At 47.1% G+C, this 21,338-nt stretch overlaps 1 protein-coding gene across 7 annotated transcripts in view; it reads left to right on the forward strand.

Annotated features, from left to right (window-relative positions):
• LOC144137612 (echinoderm microtubule-associated protein-like 2) overlaps window positions 1-19,776 on the forward strand; it is a gene marked incomplete at its 5' end in the record, with an annotated part of 51,710 nt that extends 31,934 nt beyond the window's left edge. For all 7 annotated transcript variants that reach the window (XM_077669550.1, XM_077669553.1, XM_077669551.1 and 4 more), the window contains 9 exon segments: window positions 4,051-4,208; window positions 4,897-5,022; window positions 5,235-5,366; window positions 6,558-6,714; window positions 7,822-7,919; window positions 12,631-12,718; window positions 13,948-14,043; window positions 15,224-15,354; window positions 19,506-19,776. In XM_077669550.1, coding sequence (XP_077525676.1) covers window positions 4,051-4,208; window positions 4,897-5,022; window positions 5,235-5,366; window positions 6,558-6,714; window positions 7,822-7,919; window positions 12,631-12,718; window positions 13,948-14,043; window positions 15,224-15,354; window positions 19,506-19,631 — 1,112 coding nt within the window.
• Window positions 19,777-21,338: the final 1,562 nt, after the last annotated feature.

A 21,338-nucleotide genomic window follows, 5' to 3' on the forward strand; every position in this document is an offset into this window, starting at 1 on the left:
ACAAGCCATTGGTAGTTCACTAAATGTCATTCTGACCTCGAGGGATGTTGTTTCCACGAAACAAAAGAGAAAACAGGGGGAAAGAAAGATATGGTGCTACATACTGAATAGTTTCTAGGGTATTACCCATGCAGTAGCATTGCAGTGATACAATCAAACGGAACTACAGAGACTCCACTACAATCGTTGAGTCATATTTCTTGGTGGTGGCTTTGGTAGGTGGCCAGCAATTGCTCAAGCAAGGCTCTGAGAGAAAGTGGCTTCATTTGTTTTCCCTGACATCTGGCTTAGTTATGGTGAAGTTTGCATTAAAATTGGAATCACTGTTATTGGAACGAAACAATTTTCTGAATGATGCACGGAAACCTGCATCACTTTTGGCAAAGGAGGTAGGCAGAGGAGGTGAGATGTAGGAGGCACTATTTCTTTCTGGAACTTTCCCTCTTTTATTTTATTTTCTATCCCTGGCAGTAAAGCATGCATGTAACAATGGGCCTAAGTTGGCTGAATTGGTTGCCAGTAAACGTGCTCCTGCCCTGTCAGTTTCTATTGTCATTACTCACCTCTGACTCCAGCTCTGCGAGATTGCAGCAAAGTTAGTGAGCCCAGCAGTAAGCTTCATGCGCAGCAGGCCAGGTTGGTGCACCATCTGGCACCATGTGTGCCTCCTCATCTGTTTCTGCCCTGTGCTTAAAGGGACTTTAAAGGCTGAATGGCATTTTGTTTTAACTGAAAGATCGTACGTTTCGTAGCACTCTCGGCTTTTGTTCGACAAGCAACGATACATTATTTCCTCAGAAATAAGCACACAAAGCTGGCATTTCTCTCTCCTGCTTCTCTCCAATTCTTTTGTGACATAGCCATTGCGTCACAAAGTAGGAGCGTGGCACCGGTATGGTCTAGAGTGTAAACGGTTGGCGCTACACGCTCTCAAACTGGCAACGGTAGCTTTTACACCACCAAGCCATGGCCAACCACCGAGAACATTTCTTTTACCAAGGAGGCTGGCTTTCACTTTTATTGTGTGTCACTGAAGGAACAAGAAATGCTTTTCACCCCTCCAGCGGCTGTTGTGCCCACGTACACCAGACACCCAGACTTCACACTGGACGCGAACGAAGCAGCGACTAGTGCTGTTTCAAATATCACGCAAGAGTGGCTGCCCGGCTAGGCATCGCTGAAGTGGTAGCCTTCATCTCAGCTCGTCTGGCGATCACGTCCATCTCATATTCTTCTCTCACGTGACGCACCGACCTGGTGTGAAATGCACACTCACTTCCTGCAGCCATCTCGAGTAGTCTTCATTGCCAAACTTCAGAGTGGCTCCGCCCAGCCCGAACATAACAAGGGTAGAGCTATGTGTGCACGATTAATGGATTATTTATCAAGAGCGGCTCGCAGATAATGGAAGAGCACAAGTTTGGATCGGTTGGATAACCAGCTTCACTAATTACTTTCATGGGCGATAAGGTTCAAACCGGGCGCAGGCAACATTCGTGCGCGGAGGACGGGTTAGAAGCTCAGGCGGGTCGCTTTAACACCTGCAGTGCATCTACTTTCTTTTCCCGCTTCCTGCCGGAGATATTGCTTGCAGAAGCCTGGGCATTCACTGTGGTGGGTTATTGACTTCGCTGATTGCACAGCGATGCTGTTCCAAAACGAAACTGAAAGCATGGTGGCTGACTTAACAGCGAGAAAAGCAGCCTGCCTCGCAGTGTATAAAGTCCCTTGTCTGTGTTTTCTAAATAAGATGAGCTAACGGAAAGCTTTGATTTGCATTTGTTTCACGTTCTCAACCACTCCAGGACTGTTTGTTTTTGGAAAAACATCTATGGGTTTCTCCAATGAGCTATTGCCATGTGCAAATATTGTGACATCAGAGACCATAGTACCCAAAAGCAAGCGGGGCATGAGCACCCATTTTCAAGTTTCTGACATTTCCTGCCTTATTAAACAACTGCTAGTTGCGGAAATGGTGAACTTGGATTCCCGGCACCCTAATCTACCGATACAGGCCAACTAGTTTCCACCCTTTCTTTAGTGTCCCTTTAACTCAGTTTAACTCTTTCGCTACCGCGCCTATCAAAATCGATCAATTTGATCGATACTTTTGGGAGCGCCTTTTCATAGCGTCCCAGGCGTTTCTCGAACAAGTAAAGCTGTTCAGAGTTAGATCAGAAAATGGCCTTTCAAAATCAGTTTTGTTTTCATTTTTGCAACGCAAACGTGATTTTTGAACCGCTTTTGAATCACCTGGGTGTGGAAAAGGGGCGTGGTCATCGCGCGTCACGGCTACCAACGAAGAATGCGTGCAACTCGTAATTACTCTGCACCAGCGCTTGTTTTTTGCTATCAGGGCGTGAATGGGGAACTAGCAAACGATTTTCAATCGTCAGGTTCGCGCTCTGACAGTAATAATGTCAGAAATTGGCTGAAAATGTCAAACAGTGCCTGGTTGCAAAGCTACTTTATGATTTTAGGCAGTTTTATTGCCTTTGCGCAAGTTGTTCTAAGTACTGTGGTAGTTCTACTTACCCCAGGACCATTCGCAAACAGTTTACAACAGTTTCAGTTTCATTTCTGCATCGCGAAATTCATATTTAGCGCTACTACGCAGTTACCCAACTTCAAGGCTACCTGCCATGGCGCGTGAAGCATCCGCGACTGATCCTCGAACAAAGCACGGCGCTCCTGATTTCCCCCCACCCTAACCCGATTTCTGCGATAAGAACTTCAGATGCAAGTCAAAAGGTCACACCCAGTCGCCAGATATCTGTTCTGTCGGGGACAGCGCTTCAAACCGGTCTTACACTGCCAGCTGTTCGCCTTCCAGTTCGTTTCCATGTGAGGGTATATCCAGGTGTCTAATGTTGCTGCTTAGTTGAACTGTCTATTCGGACGGAGTCTCTGATAAGTTTTTGTACTGTTTCATTTGAAAAATGGTAGGTGGCGCTGCAATAGAGGAGGCTTGTGCTGATCTTTTTCAGCGCGCAACTGCTACTCGGCCAAAGATCGCAGGGCATGATTCTAGCTCATCGTACCTCATTTTTGCGAGCAAGGCTACAATTGAGAGTAAGATGATGATGATAAAGCTCAGTTTTATGTTTTGAGAGATAACTGATCGTGAACGACAACAAGCATCAGCCACGGCGTTCCGTTTTCAACTTCATGCATGTTTTTTTCCGCATCGCGTGCTTGTCCCAAATATTGTGCTCGCTGTAAATGCAAAGTCAGCTATTGACAAGATGTTTTTACGTTATGTGGGGGCAAATTGGTGCCTCTGATAACGTCAAACCGCCAGATTTATTCCAGAGAACCACCCAAAATTGCACATTTTGAATTAGAGGTTGGGCTTCACCGCATGACACGAGCACCGTGCGTGCTAACATTTTTTTTTTATATCTGAAAAACTGTTCCGCGCAAGTCGACATTTTTTTTAGGGTGTTTTTTTGAAATGTTTCCCTACAAAATGTATATTCCAATTTTTTTCTACTACCGGTGGTTTGATATACACAACTCCTTTTTTATCATTTTTTTCGACAACTTGACAAAAATTTTGATTTTGATATTTTTTTTCACAACTATGATTTATGAAAACCTTTAAAAAACTGGTGTTATTGGAAAGGCCGTTAAATATTCTGCATTTTGTGCCCCTGCAATTAGTGCCTAACCAATTTTTTAGCAGAAAAAAAATTTTTTCTTCGACCCCTAAAAATTGGTCAATTTTCTGCGGTAGCGAAAGAGTTAAGTGCCTTTGGTTGTTTTGAGGGTGAGCATATCCTTCGTTGTGTGTTGTAAGTGTTCACATGAGACTCGGGTGGACCACAACACTGTGTGCTACCCAACGTCTACCGTTGAAGCCCCCGCTGTGCTTTCAGTGCCCCAGTGCGCTTCAACAGACATCAGTGGATGGAAAAGGTGTTTGGCACATTGCACTGCGGAGTTTTCTAACTCGCCCAAAGGGCCGGTGCCACTACATATACATTTGTCTCCGACACGCCAACCCCCCCCCCCCCCCCCCCCCCCCCCTCTCTCTCTCATCAATTGCAGGCTCGAACAAGGTGTGCCGCACGGTGGTGGGCGCCCACGACGGGCCCCTGTTCTCTATCTGCGCCATGAAGGACGGCACTATCGTGACGGGGGGAGCCAAGGACCGCAAGGTGGTCCAGTGGGACGCCAACCTCTCCCGCACGGGACAGGAGGCGCGGGTGAGGAACACTTCTCGGTGCTGCGTGTTGTTAACAAGGGCGTGCTTACCGTACCGTGTGTAAGCATGACTTCGCTTCAGGTTCGGGAGTGCCTTAGCTACGCACAATCTCGGTAACAGGGCTTTATCTGGATGACCTAATATTCCATCCATTTGGGGCACTGAAGGTTTGTGGTAGAGGAACAGGGCCCAGCCAGTGTCTCATTGATGCGTGGATGCTTTTTCAGCCTGTGGGTTAGCTTCAGTTCTTGTTGGCCTCTAACACTGATGGCATCAAAAAAAAATGTTAAACAAAGGACCACCTTGTTAGGACAAGGTTTCAAACTATTTGGATGTGGAAGCAAGAGCTACGTATGTGTCTGTATAGTTTCACCAGTGCACGAGATGAGTGTACTATTTCTTTTTTGGGGGGCGGGCTATAACTGCTTTGAGAGTGTACCATATTGCAGTAGCCCCAATGAGAGGACACACACCAGCCAAGAGCTGTGAAGTGTAATTTGTCAGTGTGTGTGTAATCTATTTAGGTAGTAGGTGTTTGCTAATTGGCACACCTATTACCTAAAAGATGCTCGCTTGTCCTGTTGTCCACCAGTACGTCCTTGAGCGAAACTCAAGTGTTCCTCCATTGTTAGCCTTCTCTCCATTTCTGAGAGTCGCAAATTTTGGCTAACGTGCGTGTTCCTGCCCAGCTGCCCGACATGGCGGGGGGCATCCGGACGCTGGCCCAGGGCAAGGGCAGCCTGCTGCTCATCGGGACCACCCGCAACTCCATCCTGCAGGGAACCTTCAGCCTCAACTTCTCCACCGTCGTCCAGGTGGGTCAACAAACAACTTCCACCGCCTTGAGACACCTACACATCGCAGCACTAATAATCTCCTTGTTTATGAGTGGCTACAAAGATCGCATGTGTAGGCTCCTATTTGGCTCTCTTACGACGCAAGTGCACTGGGCATATAACTGTTTCGAAGTAGACAAACCGCCCCCCTGTGTTGCTAAACCTCGCCTCCTCCCCCTCCCAACAACCAGGGCCACACGGAGGAGATATGGGCGCTGGCGGTGCACCCGACGCAGAACCAGTTTGTGACGGGCGGCTACGACTGCCAGGTGCACCTCTGGGACACCCTCTCCCACTCGGTCGTCTGGAGCAGGGACCTGGGGGTGAGTGAGAGGTAGAGGGAAGGAGGGAGTGCTTCCGCCTTGTTTCGTTCTTTTCCCGGCACTGTGCGCGGCATTTAGGGTAGCTAAGCCTTCGCACATGTAACAATCAGTGGGCTGCTGTGTTGGGACGGTACGAAGCACTGTACGAGGCACTGTGTCGGAGAGGCTGAACATAGAAATACAAGAATTGGGCTAGGATTGCCTGTGAAGGAGTTGGTGAAAACGTGAAATGTGTATGAAGCAGTGAAAAAATGGCAAAGTTGTTTGGTAGAACCAAAATTCTGTGCATGAGATTGCATCGCAAACTCCTGGACACGCGACCCAAATCGGCAACAAAAGTGCTCACAGCCTAAAGAAATACTCACTTGAGGCTCAAAGAGCAGTGCAAATTCAATGGAATTCAAATCAGCATCAACAACTGGGGCCACAAAAGACAACACATGGCACTGACTAGCAACTGCTGGTTTATTCACAGGCTGGGGAATAGTACTATATATTAAAGGAAGAGAGGGAAGGAAGCTGAAAAGAAAGCACGACTTGCAGGAGTGAATACGAAATACAACAATAAATGAGCCATACATGTGGCAACGAACTGATTACGTAAGCATAGCGTTGGTAAGTTTACCGAGTGAGGAACTGATTTCCTGAGGCAAGAAAAACTGGAACGACATGGCTTGTCTGTCATTGGTTGCTTGGCTTGCTCAGCCTTGCTTCGTGGTGAGCAAACAGTCTACCACCTACATTGGCACACTCCCTTCTAAAGTGCAGTCCACTTATAAGGATACCTAAGAAGGTGGAAGTTTTCAGCGTCATAATCAACCATTGGTGTATCTGGAGCAGGCGTAAAAAATTCTCTCATACAAAATTGGTGCGCACCATCACAGGGTGGACATCATTGAAGAAGGGTTCAGAAAAGCTTTATTTTCAGATATAATGAGGCCAAAATCACTTCTGATTGGACTTCCTAAAAAAATCCACGATCTCTATTTGCTTTTGCTATTGGCACTGCTTAGCGTTTACTGCATGCGTCAGCTCCGGCTACTGAGTACACGCTGGTGGCAGTCCCTTTGAGTAATAGGAAGTTACGGATCAGCCGAGTAATTGGCGACGTTCCTTGTGTCACTGCCAGTAGCTTGGCTGAGGGAACTCGCCCTGTACATATTTCCCCTAACCTTCCTGTCGGTTGTGCAGGAGCAAGCGCAGGCGGCCTGCTTCTCCCCCGATGGCAGCGTGCTGGTGCTGACGACACGGACGGGCCGATGGAGCGTGGTGGACTCCTCCACGCGGCAGCTCTACTCCATGCACACCGACGGCACCGAGCCCATCGACGCCGTGGCCTTCTCGCCAAGTGAGCACGCCCACGGGGGCAAGGGTGGTGGGAACCGAGGGAGAGAGGCCGAGGGGGACTTTGGGGAGATTGGCTTAACATTGAGATAACTTGTAATGTAGTAGTAAACTGATACCGTGCGGCTTTTTGACTTACAATATCGGCATCGCCGCGGACGGTCTACAGGGATTCCCTAAAGCCATAGGGATACATGGGAAAAATGAATGCCGCCTGACTGATTCTCGGGGAGTCGGCAGTGAGTGTGAGACTGATAATCAAAGAGCCTTAACATCTGATTAAATTGCCCCACTGATGTTGGCGGTGTTCTTGCACAGGCTGGGCGTATTTGGAAAAGTGGAAAAAGTGAAGTGGCTTTTGTCACTGATGCTGCTTGGATAAGTTTTGACGGTGGTACCAAAATGTGCCAAATTGTGTGCTAAGTGCTGTTCCCAGGCAGTTTTTGTTTACCAAAGTCTGTGAGTGTTTTTGGGCATCACATAAGTTCACTCTCCTCCAGTCTTGATAATAAAAGAAAGTACATTCATTTGCTGAGGAAAGAAAATGTGATTTGGAAGTTGTGCTTTGCAAACGGTTCCAAAAGCGCGCTATGACATATTCCTGTTTCGTCGCTACTGCAAATTATGCAGGTTGTAGTAGTACCTCTAATGCTATCCAAACAGCTGGGCAGTTTGAGCTTGAAGTTAGCACGAAGCTCACATTTGATGCTGCATTTTGTTTAACGCCAGGGTTAGCAGACACGACTGCTGTCCAAAAGCACAACTGGGTAGGTCATTACTGGCTTGCATGCAGGCTCACAGCTGTATGTTTACAGCGTGAGAGAGTGAAGCGGTAATTTGCATTTCATTCCATGATAATCGCCGCAACTTCCTTTGTGTGTTTCCCCAGTCTTTGTGGCATTTGAAACTGTTGTAGATCATTTATTTCTCTGTTGCACCAACCCTCAGTAAATTTTTTTTACTGGAGGGGGTTGAAAGGATAAATAGAATAACCTTAAACATCTCGTTGCACACGGATTGTGAGAGAATACTCTTGGAGACACAGGCAGCATTAAGCAGTGAACATGACTGTTTCCATACTGTTCTTACAAACCCTGGTGCGCTGTTGCAGATGGCCAGCTGCTGGCCCTGGGTTCGCGAGACAGCTTCATCTATGTGTACCAGGTCAGCGAAGAAGGACGCAAGTACAACCGCATCAGCCGCTGCTCGGTGAGTCGGGGGAGGGGGGATGTGTTCACAGTGCAAACTCAGATCCTGTGGCAGCCAAGTGCAGTGCTCACTTCTTTGCACCGCTCAGTATTGTTCGAACAGTCAAGTACGTAGTGTGTTGTCATTTAGGTTTTAAAAGCTATTAAAAAAATAAGTTTTATGAGCCTCATTTTTCTGCAGCAGATTAAATCAGAGGAAATGTGCTACACCAATGTTTTGACGAATGGCTGATACACTTTTTTTTTTCTATTTGTATGCAACACAAAACCTAGATCTGTTACTTCCTTTTTGTTTTTCTTGACCACTAACATTTACCGACTTGGTGGCTGACAGTACCAGCATTTCAGTGAACAAGCATGAGGCAAACCTGAAATGTACTGTGAAAGCTCTTTTGAAACCGTCTGAGCTTCTCCTGCCTTCTTTTGGAGGAGGGGGGGAGCAATGAGCATCTCTTCACATTTTGCTAAAAAAGGAGGAGTACAGACAAAATTTAGCAATATACATTATATCCTGATGCATTTATAAATTGTCATTTTTTGTTCCTCCAAAATAATCTTAGTTTAATTTAATGGAAATCACAGTTTAACCAGGTCTTTTCCTGTAAGTACAAATACATTGTACTGAGCTTAGACTGTAATCATGATTGCACCTCTTGTGATATTGGCTGCAGACAGTGGCTGTAACGTGATGGTTGCAGGAAAATATTTTCACCTTGTTCTTGAACCTTGTAATAATGACCGCAGTTGAAGTGCAGTAGTTCCGCTACATGACAGACCAAGGTAGTAAGTCAGGGCGGTCATTTTGTGTCACCTGTGACTGTGTATGTGTGCTGCTTTGACACTTTGGCTGCTGCATGCGCTGCTATGGCTTTCTTGCTGAGGCACTTTTTCAAAGCCCTTCAAGGTCCTGGTAGTTGCATTTTGTGGCAACTCAAATGGCTGCTACTTGGGGATTATTCTAAAATTACAAAATTGTGAAGGAGTTGATTGTGCTGAAAGGTGAATCTGAGAGACCTCTCACTAGTAGGTTATGCCGCCACGCAGGGCTTTTAAAACTATGTGAAATCTCCTGTGTCCAGAAAGAAATACAGAGACATGCAGCAAGTAACAGCTTGGAAACTGCTGAATAGAGCCGAATTAAACGAATGTGGCCTTGCCCAGGCTCGAGCCCAACTTTCAGCTAAGAAAGTGCAAGAAGTTTTGGGGTGTGGGGTTAAGGGAATGCCACAACACAAATGTATCGAAAGTATGATACCGTATTTATTCGAATCTAGGCCGGCCCCGATTCTAAGCCGACCCCCGAAAGTCCGAAGGCGCGAAAAAAAAAAAAAAAACTTACCTCGAATGTAGGCCGAACAAAAAGGCGAGGTCAGCGTTCACAAAAAGAAAACACGTTTATTGAACATGAAGATGCGGTGCTGGAACTCAATCAGTTTCTCTTCAAAATCACCGGGCAACTTCTGGGCGATTGAGGTTCGACGACAGAGGCTAAAGCCGAAGTGCTTCATGAATTTCTGTAGCCAGCCCCGACTGGCTTTGAGGTGTGCCCGCGATAAGCCTCGACCCCTTAAAAGCTCCCTTGCTTTTGCCTGGAGCACTTCTGTCGTTACTGGAAGGGCAGCTGCTCGCTGCGTCTGAACGAAGTCGGCCAATGCCATCTTCAGTTCATGGTGACGGCATTCTCGTGGTCCGGTGATTGCCAACCTCGTTGCGGCGCACGCAAATATCCTCTCCCGTTGCGTCCTCCAACGACGGACATTTTTTTCATCCACGCCGAAGTCCCGCCCGGCTTGAACGTTCAACGACAACTCCGCAGCTAAAACAACTTTTCTTTTAAAAGCGGCACTATAATGGCACCACTTCTTTTTGCGCTGTCAAAACCAAACGCCACACCGCACGCAGGCCACTATCTGCACAATTCAAAATGGCGGCCTATGGCCCTTAATGGCTACTGGCTCGTCTAGTAATGGCTACAATACTTTCTTTTCTGGGTGGCGCTAGCTGTGCACCACTTCACTTGGAAATTGGCGCGTATTTCAAAATCCTCAAATCCAAGCCGACCCTGGAGTTTGATATATCAGTATTTCAAAAAAACTATCGGCTTAGATTCGAATAAATACGGTAGATCTTGTTGGTTGACATTGCACATTTATGGGAACCTCGTTCAAGGTTTCACCTGTTACATTTAAAATGCCGTTCAACGTCCCATTTATGGCACATTGAGGAACTTTGTTCAAAGTGTTGTTTTCATTGCAGTTAAGGTCCTCATTGGAGACTTTTGCGGCATGTCGTTCCCTGTTATGGTACCCTCAAGAAACTTAGCGGCTTTGGCTGCAAAGCAAATTCAGCACACTGCGTGGCGGCTGGTAACACGTGCGCTGAGTCCTTGTTTGAAAGTGCCTCTCTCTCTCTCTTTCTCTCTCTGCACTGTTTCCTGCTGTTCCGAGTGCACTCTTGCCTATCTGGAAGACAGCTGCGTGTTGTGCCATGCTGCTCGTTCTGTGCACTCACCAGCCTCCGTCTGTTCTTCTTCTCTTCTCCTGCTCTTCCCTTTCCTTCGGGTCTTTCCTCCTCTCCCCCTCGCCTCCACTGAAATTGCGCGATCGCGTAACTGCCCCTGTTGTGGGCATTGTGGGAGCCTAGAAGCCTCCTCCCCCTGCTCCTCCTCCACGGGACCAGGAGGCAACGCGACGGCCCCCTACCACCCTATGGGTATGCCTCCGCATTAAACCTTCTCTGGCTGCCACCACTGCACCATCTTTCTCATCTTTCTGGTCCTTGTAGCTCGTCCAGGGTCACGGTATCTAGCCATCATTACAGTAACGCTTATTACAGCATCATGCACCCGTACAGTGGCTTTGAAAAGGTCACCGCTTCCCCTGGTCAGGATTGAACCTGGGTTCCTCGCATTATGAAGCTAATGTCTATACCATTGCGCCACAGAGGCACAGGTTACTCATATGCAAAGTGTTGCGGGTGGTCTTTGTGCTGTGCTGTGCTGTTGCCACGGACACTGCCGTTGGCTAGGTTGCAAATGAGTACGCAGTAACATAAAGTATGGAAAGAGTAATGAATTAATGCATTAATTAGCCCAAATTGATGAAAACTCAATCCAGTGTCTATAGGCATTTTCAGGGGCTGCGGCACCCTCTCTTGACTACTTTCAGTGTCTACGCCGGGCTGATACTGAAACTCCCCAATAGAGGGCGCCACAGCCCCTCTGGTGACTCGCTGGTGACTCTGGTGACTCTACACTTGACAATTTTCGCGTTGAGTCGAACTGCTTTAATTTTTTTCGCAGTCTTCTTTCTTTTCATCAAGTTCTCTTTCCTTGCTTCTCCCTTCTGGTCTTGTGCGCTGCATTAAATTGGCACCCTCTGACCACAGGTTTGTCAGGCATGCAGTGAGAGCCATTTCAAGATAGGACAAGTTCTGTTCAGTGCTTTGGAAAACTATCCACCTGAAAACAACAGAGTCCGTAATTTGGAGTCTACAGTGCCCCGTTGAAAAAATATGAAGCTGTGTAACCATCATGGTAAATGACGCAAAGTTTGGTGTGCGCAACGTTACCGTTACTTTTCTTGCAGCTAATTGCGTACCCAACTTCACGGCTGGCTCTCACACTGTGTCGCTATTAATTAAAGAGTATGGGCAAACATATGCCACTGCATTGTTTAGAGGCTGAAAGCAATGGTGGCCCTTCCCAGGTTCCATTCGCAATGAGTCTCAGAGTACCTGCAAGTTCTTCCTGTTCGCTACTGCCTTGGGAAATCAAAATTTGCACAGTGCAGGCAACTTTCTTTTTTGTCTTGTGGAATAGTAGTTGAGCATCTTCAACTGCAAAAACTCTGGCCCTATGCCCACATCAGATGCAATAAGGTTTCTGCCGGCTGCTTTTAGAAACAAAAGTTTCACAAAAGTTTATTGCCCACCTTTTGGGCAAGAAAAATCAGAGCATTGACTTGTGCTTGCCCGTACTCTTTAACTAAGAGCAACACACAGTGGGAGCCACTTTTTCTTGTAAAAGGCAAGGTGCTTCTACAGAAGTTGGACGGCTGCTATGAACATTTGCGTGAGGCAACAAGAGGGCATCGCTCATCGGCCTTAAACATGGTGACGGGCAGTAGGGATTCTTGCAGTAGCAGAAGCATGTTTGTCTAACAAAAAAAAAGAAAGAAAGAAAGCAAAACAAAAACAGACCTTCTCCAAGTGGAGAAATAATTGTACTCGCAGTATCCTGTTGCCTGGTGATAAATGCTGTTTCAAAAATGCATACTTGTCCATACAAAAACCAAAGGAATCCCAGCTTGGAAAATTTAAAAAATGCGACTTCAGTATTTCCCCCGATACTCAAGCATATCACCTACATTGTGAAATTTAAAATATTTTATGTTCTAACAATCGAGGAAAAAAGAAAAGACTGTGGTGATTTCTCTCACCAAACTTTGGCATGGAAAGATTTATTTGCAATCTCAGCTGTGCATGGCTGCTCTTGTGTTTCGCACTTCGCACTAATTGCATGGTATTCCTTTTCACGCGTTCCCATTGAAACGACTTGCCCTGCCGTGTTGAGGTGTTGATACGAGTCCTGTCAGAGCACTTTTGTTGCTGCAACCAGAACACTTTGTCCCTTCATTTTGTTGGCCAAGTGGGGAACCCGCATTAATGAATGGGTGTACTACTCTTTCGTGCCCTCCCCCGCTTTACACCAGGGCCACTCGAGCTTTGTGATCCACCTGGACTGGGCTGTGGACAGCACCTACTTCCGCTCCTGTTCCGGCGACTACGAGCTCCTCTACTGTGAGTTGCCACTTACGGATGGGGGTGGGAGAGGAGGGGAAGCAGGGCTGAAATGGGCTGGGTTTACCCACCACGCCTTGCAGTCTTGGTGAAGTACCGTATTTACTTGCATAATCCTCGCACTTTTTTTTTTCGGAAAAGTCAATGCGAAGTTAGGGGTGCGAGAATTATGCGGGGGAAAAAAATACGGTGCACAGTGTTGCCAATTTCCCTTCTGCCAATCCCGCTAAATGTAGCGGTCGTTTTTTGTATATGTAAGCTCAGTGTTGCCAACAGCAGCTATTTCTTTTTATTTTATAATTTACAACGTAAACAGTATCCCGTCGATCAGCAATCATGAAATTGCTGCCTTTGCTTTCTGGCGCGCGCCCTATCTCGTCGTCGTCATGTGCGTGCCCTACTTGTGAAGCTCGACAGTAACGCACGTTGAAGTCGGTGACGCCGAAGTGCCTGCCTGCGGCGCGGTTGCCGTGTTCGATCGTGTACTCTATCGCTTTCAATTTGAAAGCGGCAGTGTAGCTGGCGTTCTTCCCCATGGCGAAGCGGCGCCAAGCACAAAACAAAGAGATCAAAAAGTTCTCAGAATGGCAGCGAGCTATCCACCACTGACGCGAGTGACTCACTGACTGCTGCCGCTCAACGACGGGACCACGACGGCGACACGACAGTGGGCTGCGCGAACACCGTCTAGTTGCGTGCACGCGAAACCGGCTCAAGGACGGTGTGAGTAGCGCGTTAGGGCGCCTGTTAGGGAGTAGCCATGCAGGTTGTTAGGGCGCCTGGATGGCCTTGGATACACAGCGCTCTCCGCCGAACGGAGAGGCGGTGGGGGAGGGCGCGCATTGGAGAGCGTGTGCACCATGCGGGTTTCGCGAGCAGGCAACTTTCACCGCTGCAAAGTTGGGGGTGCGAGGATTATGCGAGGAACCAAAAAATCCAAGTTTTGGTGGCTCACATTAGGGGTGCGAGGATTACGCGAGTGCGAGGATTACGCGAGTAAATACGGTACTATTGAACTGTATAGCTAAAGAAGCCCAGTACAGAAGGGCAGTGAGACAGACGCCAGGTAGGCTCTCGGAATGCTAAGCTGCCCTCTTGATTGTGCTCGTATTCTTGGCGTAATTCTGGTTTTTCTCTGCGTACCGACTTGCCTAGTGAGGTGTTTGATCACGAGCATCCGCCCTTCCTCCTCTCATCCTTCCCCCATCCCTCCCTTCATGTGTGTGCAGGGAACGCCCTGGTGTGCCGGCAGGTGACCAACATGTCCATCACGCGGGACCTCAAGTGGCACACGCAGACCTGCACCATTGGCTTCAGCGTCTTCGGTGAGAACAGGAAGAAAGAAAAGCTGCTTTGAGGGATGCACATATATGTCTCTGCATGAATTGGTTGTATAAGCAGCCAAGTGGGCAAGACAGCTAGTCTTTCGCACCGAGTGTAATCGCACAAGAAATAAACCTTTTTGTAGGCAACCCTCACGTCCCTCCAACATGGCCACATTAAAAAGGTGAAAGTGATGGCAGTCATAGCATGGTGTTAAGCTGGAAATTGTCCCTTGTGCCAGCGACAAATCTTCAGAGCTGCAAGGGGGTCTAAACCTTCTGGCTCAATGTTTCATGAGCAATGGTAGATTTTAGAGAGCATGTTTTTGTTAGAGCCTAGGCATTTCCTCTCCAAGGTGAGGGGTAGCATAAGTACCGTCATCATGGTATTTGTTTCAGACGAAGACGTAAATGGAGGTGCACTGTGGCAAATTTTTAGCATTCACCCTTGCATAACTTGCTAGGAGCTTGTTGCATAAAGAGGTCAATGCCAATTGGACTAGTGTGTGTGTCCTGGGAACACAAACTCTGGGTGCCAATGTGCAGCCTGAAAGCTGATTGCCTCGAGTGGCAAAGCTTGAAGTAAGAGATTCCCACCTGGTTTATAATGCTGAATGCTCCCAGCACACCACTCGCTCTCAGAGCTTCCCAACTCCACTCTCTGTGTGCTTGCTGCCGTATGGCCTCAAAGCTCTGACCCATTAAAGGGTCCCGGCAACACTTTCTTCAACTTTTTTATAAATCCTAAATGCTTTCAAAACATTGTCAAGAAACACATCCAGTACTTAGATTGGGGGGTCGCAATTAAAGTACCTCAGACAAAAATTACTGCTCTATGCCCATCAGATAACTTTGAAACTTGTTCAAGAAAATTTTCTCCGTTTCCCGGTCTTGGCATTCTTCAAGCACTCGAATTACGTCATTACAGCAGTGTAGCAGCTATTGGCTGCCTTTATTTCAATGTCGGCAATAAACGGATTCAATAGCCACTTTAAAAAAATTTGCCACAAAAGCAAAGTAGAAATGGAGGGCGTACCTGCTTGCGACCAGCAAATTACGCTGTGCTGGCAATAACTAGCTTTTGCAGTGCTCCCAGGTGTGAAGGAAAGAGTGAAAGTGTTTGTCGAAAATGTTGCAGAGTCCCTTTAATGATGCATCCACACCCTTCCTTCTCTCGTGGCAGGCATCTGGCCGGAGAATGCGGACGGCACGGACATCAACACGTGCGCACGCTCCCACTCGTGCCGGCTGCTGGCCACAGGGGACGACTTCGGCAAGGTCCGCCTCTTCGCCTATCCCGCCTCCGAGCCCAAGGTGAGCGGGACGCACCCTTCCTTGGCCACTCTTTTTGGTTGGGTGTGCTGTAACTCCGCCTACCGTGTGTAGATGGCAAGAAGGTACAGGGCTCAGGGTATAGCGGCACAACACATGTTGCAGTTTAAGAAAGAGATACAAAAGTAGGTAGCTCTCAAAGAAGCGCCTTCGGAAAGTCTCACGTTGATGCAATCTGCCTTCCTGTCTGCTACCTTGTGGAAAAAGAGGAAAAAAACATGAATCCCATGCCAAATTTTTGCATGCAATGTTGTTGGCTGAACACAGGTGGCCTTTGTAACTTCTAGCCTTCTGGTTACTTTGCAATGTTGAAACTCCTGGTGTCTTCTCCTTTGCATGCACCTACACCTAAGCACTACAGTTTATACTTTTTTGTTGCATTCGCCTGGGCGTAGAAGTAAAATTTTGGGTTCTGCTGAGAGACACTTTGGCAAATAACTTTCAAGACCATTGGCTCTGCTACCAAGGGGCTGTGCCAACAGCTGTAGCTGCTTGCTGTGTCATGCCCATAGTGCTGTAGTTGTGTGTGAGTAACTGAAGGGGTTGTGGAAAACTGAGTTTCAGGCTAGATAGGCTCTATTGTAAGAATACGGCATATGCCAGTTAGAGGAGAAACCCCACTCAGGTTAGCTGGGGTATTCTTAAAAAAAAATAATTTGACAACATGGTCAGTAGCCTTTTTTGAAGGCCCCCCCCTCTAGTGAGAAACTTTTGGCAGCCTGCTCAAACTGGAACGTACCAGTGAAAGCTATCACAAAAATGGTGGGGTTTTCTGTTTTCAAGAAAAACCGGTAGCCATTGAAACCATTATATGTAATGATGAGTGCCTGAATTTGACAGGGAAGTCAAAAATATGTTTTTTTTTAATTAACATGCAAAATGTATTCAACAGGGTGGAAGGCAAAGGGTGACAGGATGATGACATACCATACCATCGAGTTTTTGCTCTGTCAGTACATGCCGGCAAAAAAATATTTGTCTGTTTGCGGTTTTAACCTTTGGAGCACTTCAGAAAGGTTTGGAGTTCAGATAGTGCCATTCAAATTTTGGAGCCAAGCAGGATATTTCACTTCAATATTCTCTAGTTCGAAATGTTCGCACAGCCCTGTAACGTACCAAGCATGGGTTCTGCGGGTTGGGCTTTCCTGAGTGGCTGTGGTGTCATGTGGAAAAATTAACAGAAGGATTTGTGCATGCAATTAACTCTTTCGCTGCCGCCGGAAAATTTACCAATTTTAGGGGTCCAAGAAAACTTTTTTTTTTTCCTGCCAAAAAATTGGTTAGGCACTAATTGCAGGAACACAAAATGCAGATTATCTAACGGCCTTTCCAATAACACCAGTTTTTAAAAGGTTTTTATATATCATAGTTGTAAAAAAAATATCAAAATCAAAATTTTTGTCAGGTTGTCGAAAAAAGGGATAAAAAAGGAGTTGTGTATATCAAACCACCGGTAGTAGAAAAAAATTAGAATATACATTTTGTAGGAAAACATTTCAAAAACACGCCCTAGAAAAAATGTTGACTTGCGCACAACAGTTTGTCAGATATAAAAAAAAAATGTCAGCATGCACGGTGCTCGTGTCATGCGGTGAAGCCCAACCTCCAATTCAAAATGTGCAATTTCGGGTGGTTTCCTGGAATAAATCTGGCGGTTTGTCATTATCAGAGGCACCAATTTGCCCCCACATAACGTAAAAACATCTTGTCAATGGCTGACTTTGCATTTACAGCGAGCACAATATTTGGGACGAGCCGCGATGCGGAAAAAAACATGCATGAAGTTGAAAACGGAACTCCGTGGCTGATGTTTGTTGTCGTTCACGGTCAGTTATCTCTCAAAACATAAAGCTGAGCTTTATTATCATCTTCTTACTCGCAATTGTAGCCTTGCTCGCAAAAATGAGGTATCATGAGCTAGAATCGTGCCCTGCGATTTTTGGCCGAGTAGCAATTGCGCGATGAAAAAGATCAGCACAACGAGCCTCCTCTAATGCAGCGCCACCTAACATTTTTCAAATGAAACAGTACAAAAACTTATCGGAGTCTCCGTCTGAATAGACAGTTCAACTAAGCAGCAACATTAGACACCCGGATATACCCTTACATGGAAATGAAGCTGGAAGGCGAACAGCTGGCAGTGTAAGGCCGGTTTGAAGCGCTGCCCTCGGCGGAACAGATATCTGGCGACTGGGTGTGACCTTTTGACTTGCATCTGAAGTTCTTATCGCAGAAATCGGGTTAGGGTGGGGGGAAATCAGGAGCGGCGTTCTTTGCTCGAGGATCAGTCGCGGACGCTTCACGCGCCATGGCAGGTAGCCTTGAAGTTGGGTAACTGCGTAGTAGCGCTAAATATGAATTTCGCGATGCAGAAACGAAACCGAAACTGTTGTAAACTGTTTGCGAATGGTCCTGGGGTAAGTAGAACTACCACAGAACTTAGAACAACGTGCGCAAAGGCAATAAAACTGCCTAAAATCATAAAGTAGCTTTGCAACCAGGCACTGCGTGACATTTTCAGCGGATTTCTGGGATTATTACTGTCAGAGCGTGAACCTGACGATTGAAAATCGTTTGCTAGTTCCCCATTCACGCCCTGATAGCAAAAAACAAGCGCTATTGCAGAGTAATTACGAGTTGCACGCATTCTTCGTTGGTAGCCGTGACGCGCGATGACCACACCCCTTTTCCACACCCAGGTGATTCAAAAGCATGTCAAAAATCACGTTTCCGTTGCAAAAATTGAAACAAAACTGATTTTGAAAGGCCATTTTTTGATCTAACTCCAAACAGGTTTACTTGTTCGAGAAACGCCTGGAACGCTATGAAAAGGCACTCCCAAAAGTATCGATCAAATTGATCGATTTTGATAGGCGCGGTAGCGAAAGAGTTAAGCTGAAAAAATGGTTCATGTTGTGCCACAGTGTCAACGTCTATCCCTGTATCTCAAGTATTTAAAAAAAATTCTGTATGTTGAATGAAAAACTGCGCTATGAATCAAACGGCAGGCACTATTCACGAATTTTCAAACGTTCGCACACCTCTGGAATTCGTCATGGAGGCACAGGGCTCTTATATATTGTAGCATCGAGCCTCAGAGTGGTTCTTCGTCGTCTTCGGCTGTAGCAGAACTGCCGAAGACAACGAAAAACCACTCTGAGGCTCGCTGAGCGAGCCCCGTGGTGCGTGCAGCCAACGGCTCCCAGGAACTCTGAGCGTTCGGGCAGGCATAGCTGCCGCTGGCCCGTCAGCTCCTGACTAGTGTTCCAAATATATGTGTGTTTCTGTGGCTCAGCGTTTTCATTGCCTCGTGCTGCCACAGAATAATCTCATGAGAGATTACCGTAATTACCCGATTCTAACGCGCCCCCGATTCTAACGCGCACCCGATTTTATTGGCAAAAAAAAAATAAAAAACTTGCACCTCCGATTGTAACGCGCGCGGGACTTTGTGACCCGGACAAACGAATGCGAGAGAAACGGGTGATTAATTTCCCGAAGTAATCTCACTCATCTCACTCCTCGTCGCTCTCCGGTGACAACAACATCTCGGCCTCGGTGCCTTCAAGCGCGTTCGCGATGCCACATTTCTGAACGAACGTTCAATCATGGTCTCTGGGATCGTGGCCCACGCCTCGCACGCCTATCCCGAGAGCTTCTCCAGAGGTGCACGCTTCAGCGAACCGCTGTTTTTGAACGCGTGGGAGCTCTGCTGCCATTGCTGTTATCAAGCGCACAAGTGAAACTATTTGACGATTTGTGTGAACTCCGATAGAAAAGCCTAGGCGCCTAGGCTTGCTGCGTCCGAAAAATCGTTGCTAAAAGCTTTGGCGCCTTCTCGAGATGGCGATGGGTGGGACGAATTTTCCGCTGTTTCGGAAGTTTCGGTTTTGTATCTGGTTCTAACGCGCATGCGATTTTTCGGCCTATTTTTTCGGAAAAAAAGTGCGCGTTAGAATCGGGTAAATACGGTACTTAAGTGTTTGGCATTCAGCCTGCTTGTGCTTTTGTCTTTGTGCGATTACCCTGCACGTTCCCTAGTCTCTTACTGTCAAAAGAAAAGAAAGAGACTACAATGGAAAGCTACGCTCTCTCTTTCACTGACGAGACGGAACCTCTTGACACTGTCGCAGTGCCTGAGCCACATGTACGGCGGCCACAGCAGTCACGTGACGGCGGTCGACTTCCTGCCGGACGACAACCGGCTCATCTCCCTGGGTGGGCGCGACTGCGCCGTGCTACAGTGGGCCGTCGTCTGAGACGGTCACGCGGTCGTAACTTCTCCATCGGGACAGCGGGTTCCCCTTCCCCAGTGCGCAAGGCCGTCCGGGAGGACCTGTCAAGAACGAGTGGAAGCGAAAACGCCGTCACCGCTTCTATTCACATCACCTGGTGCTGATGACGCTGTCGAAATCGCGACTGCTCATGTGTGTCCTGAGCTGTCGTGTCGGGGACTGTGGCGTGCTGTAGAGGTGTACACATTGTGGTTGGAAGCCATAACCTTTCATTCTGTAGTCTGCGTGTGAGGGGCAGTTCCTTGAGAAATAGCCCGAGGGGTCTGGTGACAGCTATGCGTCGATCTGGGGAACAGCTTGGGAAATCCTAGGGCTCTCTTCTCCCAAAAATGGCCCCCTGTTCTGCTGGCAGGTATGCAGCTACGATTATCGTTACTTCGCTCTTGTGAGGGTCAAACGAAAGAGATGTCAAGCAGAATTTTAGCATGACAAAAACCTCTGGCTACGCTTACCACACAAGCACACTTCCCCAGCATGTCTCGTAAAAAGAAAAACGCTGTTCTGCCATTCATAGCTAATTCTTGCCCGACCCACTGGAAGCTTTCAGTCAGGTTCATCCCGAGATCCTAAGACGGGGTCATTTTCAATCATGCTACGTTTCGTTTTGCTCAGCGCTGCTCAAGTTGGAGCATCATAATCTTTCACCTTGAGGGTTATTGTGCCGGGCGCACAAATTGAGGAGTCGTCCATTCAGACAGTTCACTGATATTCAACCGTTTGTCTTTGGAAAAGACCACCCAGCTTCAAGTGTGTTACTCTGTGTCTTTGGCAAGCAAGAATGAGAAACACGCGCTTATCAAACACTCTGTGAGCACAGGCGTCAAATTTCCAGTGTCACCTTATTAAGCACGCCAATGGAGCTTGCCTTTTATTAATTATCCCAGGTGGATGCCAGAAAACAAAACATGCTTCTTCCACTCTACAAAAATGTTCTTTTAGCTTGCACATTTTTAGTTTGTAACTTTTGCCAATTTTAGCACTAACTCCGCTAGGCCATGAAAAAAAAAAAACGAGTTTTTCTGTTTATTGGTTCAAGTGCTGCTTTGTGAGTTCCCTAGGAGAAAAAGAAGCTAGGCTGTGCCTCAAAGGTGGTTGGGAGAGATCCATCACCAAAGGAGTGTAATGCCTTTTATTCCCTGCAGTTCTAAGAAAGTAAATGGTGCTTAGGAAGTTCATTAAGGACAGTGACCATCGTGCCGTGATAGCAGCTCTGTTGCCTCCTATTAGAATGGCTGGTTTCATTCTCCAAATTCAGTTTGTGGCAACTTTCAGGCTTGGCTACACTCCGATCTTTCAAGTTCCTTGTGCGTGCAATTGTTACTTTCTGTGTATGTGAATGTCGTCGTACTTCACTCAGTCTGACTTCATGAAAGGCAATCACCGTTGCTGGGCGGGGCCTTAGGCACGTTTGTTGTGAGGTGACTCGAAACAAACAAACAGAAAAACTACGCATAGCCTGCCATTCTGACGACATTGTGAACTGTGTGTTCGAACACTGCAATTGCGCATGAAAGCCATCCATGTTGCCCATTTTAGTGCAGTCCATTTTCATCGCAAGCGTGCCTACCTAATGTTTGCATGTGATGGGCACACATTTCCAGCACAACATGTATGGTGTGTGCAACACATAATACAAAACGCAAGCAAAAGAAATAAGTTCAGACCGTGCTC

The sequence above is a fragment of the Haemaphysalis longicornis genome, unplaced genomic scaffold, assembly GCF_048455015.1.
Source record: "Haemaphysalis longicornis isolate Haplotype H1 unplaced genomic scaffold, Haemaphysalis longicornis Haplotype H1 scaffold_423, whole genome shotgun sequence".
In the NCBI taxonomy this organism is placed as follows: domain Eukaryota; kingdom Metazoa; phylum Arthropoda; class Arachnida; order Ixodida; family Ixodidae; genus Haemaphysalis; species Haemaphysalis longicornis.